At 38.9% G+C, this 10,410-nt stretch overlaps 1 protein-coding gene across 1 annotated transcript; it reads right to left on the bottom strand.

Annotated features, from left to right (window-relative positions):
- Positions 1-2,648: 2,648 nt before the first annotated feature.
- Positions 2,649-7,543, bottom strand: LRRC8E (leucine rich repeat containing 8 VRAC subunit E). The gene is made up of 3 exons (XM_015820114.1): positions 7,522-7,543; positions 6,330-6,472; positions 2,649-5,073 (listed from the first exon to the last, which is right to left on the bottom strand). Exons 2-3 carry the CDS (start codon positions 6,465-6,467, stop codon positions 2,827-2,829), a joined length of 2,385 nt encoding a protein of 794 aa, XP_015675600.1. The 5' UTR covers positions 6,468-6,472; positions 7,522-7,543; the 3' UTR covers positions 2,649-2,826.
- Between the last annotated feature and the right edge of the window lie 2,867 nt (positions 7,544-10,410).

The raw sequence follows: 10,410 nt of genomic DNA, 5'->3' as shown, positions 1-10,410 counted from the left end.
GCGATGGGAGGTAATCTGTGGCAGAAGGCGGTCTCGAAGGTATCCTGGTCCGCTGCCATGGAGCGCCTTAAAGATGATAGTCAGTACCTTGAAGCGCACCCGGAAGGCCACCGGCAGCCAATGCAGCTCGCGCAGCAGCGGTGTTACGTGGGAGCGACAAGTCCCTCCCAACACCGCCCGCGCGGCCGCATTTTGGACTAGCTGGAGCCTCCGGGTGCTCCTCAAGGGATATCAATCCTCTTGTCCAGATGCCCCCACTGTATTCAGCTAAGATACAACCAAGACAGTCCAAAGGGCTACATTATAAAAGTGGTTGGTGTTTCTCTTAACATCCTGTCTCAAAGACACCATGTCCCATCCCAAGACATCATGTACAGGTAATGTAGGGATCACTGATGTGCACCAAGGAAGCAACCTCAAAGGACATGCTTTCTGTTGGAAGCCTTATCATTTCAATTAGATCTGTCCCATTTCCTGTGAGACCACTCCCTTCAGGTCTGGCTCCTGACCTCTTTGCCTCCCTTCAAATCCTCTTATGGCTACAAGGGAGATCAGAATTCCAGCTACCACAGCTACTTTTCATGTCTTAAAGTGGTTGGCAAACACTTCTAGAATGTGAGGCCTTAAAATTAAATGTAAAGTATATTTATCTCATCTTTTTAGGACAAAGTGAAATTAAGGTCAGCAGAAGAAGTTGGGAGCTAGTCCCTATACACCCACCCCTAGCTACAAGTCTGGTAGTAAATTATTTGAGCTGTGGTTGCTGATGGTTTTTTAAGAGCATGTTATAGGTTTTGTCATAAAATGGCCTCCTTGGAAAGGTATTGCCTGTTTGCAAAACAGATGCCAGAACCAGCCATAAATCTCTTGACACTGGTTGTAATTGCAAACATACATACATACATACATACATACATACATACATACATACATACATACATACATACATACATAGTGTTGGTAATTAGGGTGTCAGAGATCAAAACTACAAAACAAACATTAGGTTTAGAGCCCGTCATGAATTAGACCTTTATATCAAATCTCTCCTATCACCAGACATTTGTTCTTTCAACTGGAGGTGAACCGGATACACCATGGACAGAATGCTAGTGGTTTACCATTACATAAATTGGCATATCAATCAATTAACCAGTTAAACTACTGGTAAATGCTGGTAATTCATACTAAATGAAGATAAATAAATAATAATGATTGGGTCTTCATAGATCTTTTACAGTTATTTCTGAAATCTCTTTAAAGCTGTACTTATTTCTCCTTTGGCACTGTTGTCTTTAACGTTTTAGCACTGGTTTTGCCTTTTAAAATGTTTTAATGCTGTCCTTGCATTTTGCCACCATAGCAAAACAATGAAAATCCCATCGAAGATGAATGGCACTGAAATCCATGATCTAGAACTGGGTTCTTCCTCATGTAGGAGTCTTTTGAAGCCTTCCCAGCCATAATCTAATATTCCCACCAAAGCATTTGCTTGATGCTACCTCAAAGCATTTGCTTGATGCTACCCTTTGCTCTGATTAGAAGCAGGGCCCTGCCTAGACAGCATGTCAGAGGTACCATCAGGGCAGGAGCTTAAGGCAGAGATCTAATGCCTTCTTCAAATAAATCAACAGAAAGACCTTCCAATGGCAGATTCCTGAAAACCTTGCATTACTACTTCATGTTCCCTTGCTGATTATTACTTACTAATTACTAAAAGAACCTTTTTTTAATCTCAAGACTGCAACAGCTTGTTCAAGTCTTTTTTTGAAGGTCTTTGTCAAAAGCCTTTAGGAATGCATGACAATTATGATTTCTACTCTATAGGCATAAGTTAGTAGGACTGAAAGTTGAGTCTTCCTTTAAGACTCCTGAATGAGAGTATTCATCTAAGGGCAGACAGTCTCATTAATGAGATGTAAGAGTTACATTGTATGTCTCCTATAGCTTTGTCATCTGATAGACTGAGAAAAAATTAGGGGATCGCCCCAATATTTCCCAGCACTTGCTATGTATGGAAGGTACTTCACTCTGTATATGGTCATCCTCCTGCACTGCGAAGATGTTCACGTTGGCAGAATGTTGGATAGAATTTAGGCCAATTTGACATAGAAAAATTAGAAGTTACATCATATGATGAATCCTTATTGATCAAAGCAAATTGCTTTGTGGTTTGGCTCTTCCACATTTTAGAACTCGATTCTTCTTCTAACGAAGAACAGAATAAAAAGAGCTAGGTTCTTTTGATAATTATGTAAAATACCTAGTCCCTGACTAATTCTCACCTATTGCAAATAGGCAAAACACCACCCAGAATCACTTTTGAAAAAATTAGGCACTGTCTCCAAATAAGAAGCTAAGCGTGGACAAATGAATCCACTTGAATAAGAGTATCTAGCAAAGGTTCAGAGCAGTTCAAAAATATCTACACACATAAACACAAAGAATTTAAATACAATGATTCTTTGGTCTGGTACAGCCTTTTTTCTTATAAATTATCCTATTTAACTGTTCTGAAAACTGGTGTTTTTGAGAAAAACAAAAACAAAACAAAACCGAAATGAAACTTTCAACTTCTTTTTGCTGAGGTTTCCCATTTCCACACTTCTTCCTAGGATTAAAGCTGTCAGCTCCCTCCTGATTCCATCCCAAGATACAGATTTGCTAGACTTAGACTTGTCACATCCATTCCATGGTGACATAGAAAAGAGGTTGGGAGTTCCTGAGAGAGCATTTGGAATGAATGGAGCCAGACTCTTATGTGTTCTGGTTCTATGCCTACACAGTCACACTTGAGAAATTACAGTCCTTGCCTACTGTTCACATCAGTCATTCATCCTCCATTTTTACCCTTACTTCTAAAGGCAATGTCTCATAAAGATTGCTCTCCACCATCAGACCACTACGCTTGAGGAATTTGCACTGACCAATCTCCAAGGGTAAGGCTTCAAGCTGGTTCCCTTTCAGCTCTATCCTGGACAGCAAAGGAAGCCAGCTTACGCGATCTGAGATGCGCCGCAGTTTGTTGTGTTCTGCTTTGAGAACTTTGAGTTTCTTGCAGAAGTAAATTTCATTAGGCAATGTCTCCAAGCAATTGTGTGAAACAGCAAAATATTGAAGGCTCTGTAAAACTCCCATCCCAGAAGGGATGGTCTGAATTTTATTGTAGGAAAGATCCAAATAATGTAGCCTAGTGCACATGAAGAGCTGGGAAGGGAGAGCTTCAATGTAATTATGGCTGAGGTCAAGTTGCTCCAAGGTCTTGAGTTTGCGGAGATGTTCAGGGATGGTGAAAATCTGGTTGTGCCAAAGTTTGAGACATATCAACTTTCGGCAATGCTGCAAACTAATGACTTCCTCAATGGAAACCAACTTATTATTCTTCAAGTCCAACTCTTGTAAGTTCACAAGGCTAAAGATAGCATGGGGGATCCGTTCCAGGTTACAGTTTATCAGTTTTAGCTCCTGCAACGAGAAGAGCTTCTTGAGATTATTAAGGGCTACCAACTTAGTCCCATCATTATGTATCCTGAGTTTTTGCAGGTGAGTGGCCAGATCAGCCACACTGGGTGGCAGTTTTGAGATGTTGCTATGCAGTGTCAAAATCTTTAGGTTCTTTAGCTCACGTAAGCTTTCTAGAGTTCCTGTCCGGCCCATCTCCTGGTTGAAAAATCCTGAGATGTACAACTCTTCCAAACCTCTCAAGTTGTAAATCCACACAGGTATATCTTTTATGTCATCAAAATTTACCATCATCACCTTCAGCTGTTCACGGAAGAACTTAAGGGAGGTAAAGGACAGCTTAGCAGGACAATTGATCAGCATTAGCTCTTGGAGATTGATCAGTTGAGTTACTGAGACCGGGAAAGTAACATCTTGGAGCAATTCCAGTTTTAGAGCTTCCAACTCAACCAACTCAAAAGTAGTGTCAGGCAACCCAGGCAACATGAAGAGATGGAGTTCTAGGCGCCCACTAGGGTTTGTCTGCATTTTCTGCTGCAATTTATCATGTGTCCACTCATGATTGAGGTTGAGCTGTTTAAGTTTGAACTCACTGTCCTCAGAGAGGAATATAGCAAAGCGCTTGGAGTAAAGGGAATCATACTGGTCTATGAGATGGAGCATGAAAGCAAAATCATTTTTAACATCAGGGATATCTTTGATGCCAGTATCCTCACGAGCAAAGCGAAATGAGTACTCTTTAAGTGGCCGGTGAAAGAGCCAATAAAGAGTATAGAGGCAGGTCATACCATATACACCAAGAAAAGCGAGGAAGCACATGGCCAGCTTAGCAAAGAGATAGGCTTTGGTATGATTGCAACAGAAATGGTCATAGCCTGTCATATCCTCCATTTTGACACTACAGGGCACTATGAACTTAATATTGTGAACCAGGACTGCATTGTAGACAATAATAACTAGAAACTTGCAAACTTTGAGAACAGTTTGGCGGATGTACATTGTGTAAAGGATGTCTCCTTTTTCAACATGGAGTCGGAACTTTTTCACCTTTTCAAACAAAGCCTTGGCTTCCTCGCCTTCCTTTTTGCCCAACATGCTACTGGAAGGGGACTCTGCAACTTTCTTTCTTGTAACAGAGCCTCCTGTAGGAGAAAGTTCAATCAGTTCACTGGGAACATTACTTTTCCTGTTTCGATTCACCTTTTCTGAGCTTGTATTCTCCTCTTCAGAAACTTCTGAGATGGTTCGAGTAGTCCAAGGTGAATCAAAGCATTTGCTCATAATGGAGATGAAATGTTCAATCTTGGAACTGGTACCAGGAAATTTGAACCAGAAAGAGGCACACACCATGAATATGAGTGTATGGATAACAACAAGATAGGGAAAGTACTTAGCATACCAGTGAAGGGCTGTCTCATAACACATCTGATTGATATAGCTGTACTGTTGGAGGTCTAGGTTGTTCTGTAATCCACTCATTTTCTGGTGGACAGAAGACTTGATTGGTTCAGAGTTATTGACTGTCTTCTTGGTGAAATCTTCGCAAGTTAAATCAGTAAGAGCTGTACCACTGGGAACATGATTGGGAAGGCAGATAATCTTGTCATGTATCACCTGCCACAACATATAAGTGAGGAAAAGAAAAATAAGAAACATGATATATCAAGAGTCCATATAGTACAGCAGTTTATATCACATAATAATGATCTGGTAGACTCCCAAAAGAGTTGATCTTAATTGGCCCATTTCAAGGTGCAAGAGCTACAATTTCCTTTTAATATATTTTTTTAAAATCCTACACATAGAAAAGTAGCACAACAGAGAATAAGCTCCTCTAGATCTTTAGTGATGGGCATTTCCCCAAATGTTATTTGTTCTGAAACACTGTCACAGTAATTATTCTATCCTTCTGGATGAGTAGCCCAAACAGGCCTAAAATGTATTATCAGATTTTTTATTTTTTTACATACTGGGATGGGATGAATCCTGCAGTAATCTGAGACTAGAACTCCCTGGGAAGCAAATGAGCATCCATAACTCTTTGGACAGCATTTGTTACTTTATGCCAGCAGTGTTTTAATAACATATTACTAGGCTCCTTAATCCTTTATGGAGCTTCTTTCCAATGGACTTCGGAGTAGAGTGTCAACTATGCAAGTTGAGTAGATATGATAGAGGGATACAAAAGTCCATTCATTGTTTCTGTTGCATCACCCAGTACATGATACTGTTTTTCTGAATGTCTTTTTACTATACTACCTGTCACATGTTTTCTATGGTACTGAATTAGTTCAGTATATCCAACTTACGCCATCTCTGTCACTGTAACTGAGTCCATTCCTGTTATTATCAGTTGTTCTTTTTCTCTTTTCTTTCGCCTTTCTCACCATTACTGTATACGCTTCTCAAAGGGAGTTAAGTCCTTTCATAATGTGCCCAAAATATCACAATTTGAGCCTGGCCGTTTGAGTTTTGACGTTTGAGAACTTTGGATTCATTTGCTCTATAAGCCATTTGTTTGTTTTGATCAAGATTGTGAGGGGGGGGAAGGGAGAGGCATTAGGTACGTTTGACTGATACGTTATATGTAAATAATTCATGGGAGTGTGTATGTATATGCATGATCCTGTTGCAATATAGGAAGTCACTGGGGAAGAAAAGTTTGCCCAACAATCTTTCTGTATGATTTCTAATCTCCCTAGGCTGAAAAAAAACTCTACTATTTCCCAGGTTCAAATCATAAACCCTTCCTAGTGCATGTAATCAATTTCCAAAGCCCTTTCAGTGATAAGTATCCCTTTCTGCAATTTCAGTTAGTGACTCCATGATCTTGTTCTGGAATTGTGTAGTCTGCTTCCATACTCACTCACTTGCAGAGTGCAACCGAAAACGCCTATCATCAGCATGACTATGGTGAGGTACTCAGCTAGCACATCCCACCAAGGCTTGAGGACTTTGAAAGCAGGCTGCTGGTCTGTGAAATGCTTGAATTCAGCTATTGGAATCATACTGCCTGCCATAAAAAAACACAAGAAGTTAGAATAGTCTCCATTTCAGGAATGTTAAGTTGAATCTGAAGTTAATTCAAGTCTCGATGTAGGAGCTATGATCATCCAAGGCATGTGTGGAACGTGTAAATTATCTATGGATTTAAGGCTGTTACTTAAGCATACACAAAAAGGAAGCTGCACTAAATCTTTTTCCTATCTACTGTTAACTTGAGTATAAAAACAAGCCAATGAAAAGTCTCTCATTTGACATTTACCCTTTATTCCTATAAGCATTTATTCCTATTAGAAGCCCTCATAAAGTTTCAGTACATATGATCCTCACATCTACTAGGAATGAGTGGTACAACCTTCCGCCAGTCTGCTATCTAAGGCCATTCTGACTGAGCTGTAATTCAGCATGTTTGGAGATAGTGGCAGAATTATGACCCAAAGCTTCAAAAGAGCAGGGAAGCCCTAGCTTTCAACTATCATTAAAGCACAGTTCCTTATAGATATTTGTCAGTTTTAATATATACTGCTCAAAAAAATAAAGGGAACGCAAACTCCTTCAGTTCCATGTTGAAATGTTCCCTTTATTTTTTTGAGCAGTATATTTTATATTTAACATATTTTAATGTATTTTATATAACATTTAAATATATTTTATATTTTTAATGTTTTAAAATGCTTTATATTTTAATTTTTTTTTAATGATCAAATAAAGGAAACCAAATGTTACTTATTTCTATTCCGAATTCTGAAGTTAACATTAAATGAAATACAACTAATCACATCTAGGTTTGGTTAATACTTTGGTGAGCTGCTTTGGGACATTGTATGCATAGCCTTAAGTTCCATAGTGGAAAAAAAAGCAGGATATAAATATATAATTTTAAAAAATTCAGTGTTTTCTATAAACCCTGAAAATCTTAGTATGGTAATTAGATTTCAGAAAATTCTCAGTGCTAAACAATGATCAAGTGTTTTGTGGGATTTGAAGATATCTCTGTTCGTCCAGTGAAGCATCAACCTTAGAAGATACTTTCGTTGTTGTTTAGTTTTAATATCCCACCTTTTATTCAAGAGCTTAAGGTAGTACACATAAAGTTTCCTCCTCCTCTTCCTTTTCCCCACAATCATCCAGCGAGTTTTCCACAATTAAGGAAGGGCTCTCCAGTCCTAGTCCAGCAGATTGAAGGAAGAGAATATTATGTATAACAATGAACGCTATAGCTACTTCTGACACTGGCTCAGCTGACCTAAGATTTTCATCATGTAAATGTGTGGGTGTATATTCCAACCTTCTTTACTTGGTAGCAAAAGGACCAATCACTCACCCAACCATGATAGTAGCCATTGTGAAAATGGGGTTGATTTCTAGTCATCATTTGAAAATCTAGCCCTTGGATAGATTATTGCAGAAATGATTTTATTTCTTATAGCCTATGCCAGTGATGGCGAACCTTTTAGAGACTGAGTGCCCAAACTGCAACCCAAAACCCACTTATGCATTGTCAAGTGCCGGGTGGGCGTGGCCCATTGGCTGGGCGTGGCTGCGGTAACAGCAGACTGGGTGGGATTAAAAAGTTCAATCAATCAATTCCAACTTTGCAAGATCTTTTTTTTTCCCGCAAGAAGTTGAAATTGACTGACTGAACCTTTTTTTTTTTTTTTTGCACACAGTGGCGGAGGCCTAAAGCGAAAAGGTTTTGTAAAACCCAGCTGAAGGCCTAGGACTGGGGCAACGGCGCGCGTGCCCACAGAGAGGGCTCTGAGTGCCACCTCTGGCACCCGTGCCATAGGTTCGCCACCACTGGCCTATGCCAAGTTCTGTCATTGCCTTTTTCTTTAGTTTAAGATGTAATAAGACCAAGTCAGGCATTATATGGATATCAGGACAACAACAGCCCAAAAGAATTATACTTGTAACCTTTCAGCTACATTCTTGCCTATAGTCTATTTTCTGTCAATATAAAATGGGGTGGGTTTTTTCACATTCCGGTTGCTATAGTCAGGGCTTTTTTTCTCATAGAACGCCCAGAACGGAGTTCCGGCACCTTTTTTGGATGGAACCTTGTAGGGTAGGCAAGGCGGGTTGTATGATGTGTGTGAGTTCCAGCACCTTTTTTTTTTTTTTTTTTTAGAAAAAAAGCACTGGCTATAGTAACTATGTTCCCATTACACTGGCCTGGTCAGAGATGTCCCAAACAATATGTATGCAACAGGTTACTCAGAAATATGAGACTTAATATCATCATGAAGTCATGTTCAGGTGCATTAGTTGATATCCACAATACTAAAATACTGAGACAATTCCCACACAGATGAGTGTTAGGACCAAATGGAAATGCCCATTCCAGTGTATAAGAGGAAAGAGTGATACTGATCTAAACTCAAATGATATGGCTTCATCCTTTGGAGTAGTATTTTTTTATTCATGACAAAAAGCGATGGAGAAACACACAAAAATTAGGTTGATTGTAATGGATTGTAATTATTTAATTCCTTCAGGTTTTCTCTTATTATATAGGTTTTTAGCCTTTTCTGTCTTTCAAGAATCATAGAATTTGCTTCCTTGATGTTAGCTACTAGTTACAGTAAGTGAGGTTTACCTAAATGTGTTGTCCACTATAGAGAAGTTAGCGAACATCCACAAATCGTAGATTACTTGTGTTATTCTCCTGGAAAATTTCCTTTCCTATTGTGTTGAAATGGCAGCTTTCCATTTCGAAAGACTTCCTGAAAGCTTAGCTGTCAACTTTTCTCCTTCAGATCTCCTAATAACAAGGGGAAAGAAATTTAAATTATTAACACTATCAGAGTCTTCTTACTAGTGCAGCCTATCAATCTAAGTGAGCAAATAAATGCATAAACGAATATAAAGATTTTTCTATTTGCCTTCCTTTCCCTTAAAGATATAGAAGCCAAGATTCCTATCTCCCATCTCATACTTCTGAATGACATCCACTTAGTTCCCAGAGAAGCCTTATTTCCTTTTCACTTTTTTTTAATGTAAACTCTTAAAAGCACATTTTGACTTTGGGAGGTAACAAGACGATAAATGAAAATATGGGCAAACAAAATGGCTTATTTCTGTTCCTTCTTCACTAAAACACATTGTTTTTCTTCTTTTGAATGGTGGGTGGATTATTTTTAAAGAAACAAAGTATTTGCTACACTGTAATTGCCCAAAGAACTTCAATTACTGTACAGTATTTATTTATTTAGAAAATATATTTGGCCATGTATTCGCTCACAGTGACTCTAGGTGGCTTACAACAGTATTGGACTGATTAGAAATATAATAAATGTATTAAAAAATAAATCATTAGCTACCACAAAATTTTCTCCCAAGCATGTTTTGCCCATCAAATCCAAACAGTGAATTCTGAGATTCAGAAGAATCTAGCCAGGTTCTAGGAGGGAGGGAGGGAGGGAGGGAGGGAGAGAGAGAGAGAGAGAGAGAGAGAGAGAGAGAGAGAGAGAGAGAGAGAGAGAGAGAGAGAGATCTGTTGCTCCAGTTGGCTCTTCAAAACACAAATACAAACTATTTATAAAGCAGCTTTACAAAAATCCTTTTTAAATCAAAAGTGCTGTGGCCTCCATTTCTCCTTTCTGTAGAGAGGTTCATGTTAATACCAGAAAGTCAAGTTTCTTATATCAAACAGAACTGGTACATTCAAGTGCTGATAACCTAGGTTGAATAAGCAAGCTCAGTTTCTTATTTGTGAAAGGTTAAAAAAAAGAGGAAAGCTCTGCCCTCTTTTCCTAAATCTCCATTTTTAGCAAAATGGGTGGTTCTGCAAAAGTACAAAGATTCCACCCACAATTCAGGTAAAATAAGAGACCAGGTCATGCAAAGTCCCACAGATTCTCTGGTAGAAAACATATTTTCAAGATGGAACCTAAAAACATTTCACTCTTTATTCAGCACCCTCCTGGCATGTAGAAAAAGCTTGTA

The sequence above is a fragment of the Protobothrops mucrosquamatus genome, unplaced genomic scaffold, assembly GCF_001527695.2.
Source record: "Protobothrops mucrosquamatus isolate PMUCROS unplaced genomic scaffold, P.Mucros_1.0 scaffold1069, whole genome shotgun sequence".
In the NCBI taxonomy this organism is placed as follows: Eukaryota; Metazoa; Chordata; class Lepidosauria; order Squamata; family Viperidae; genus Protobothrops; species Protobothrops mucrosquamatus.
This window is presented reverse-complemented; position numbering and strand designations above follow the sequence as displayed.

Bases quoted from the DNA above. Each gene is read 5' to 3' on its own strand.
- LRRC8E (XM_015820114.1), bottom strand. From the start codon at position 6,467: ATGATTCCAATAGCTGAATTCAAGCATTTCACAGACCAGCAGCCTGCT. The intron at 5,074-6,329 runs GTGAGTGAGTAT...ATGTTGTGGCAG, and splicing joins TTTTCGGTTGCACTCTGCAA to GTGATACATGACAAGATTAT.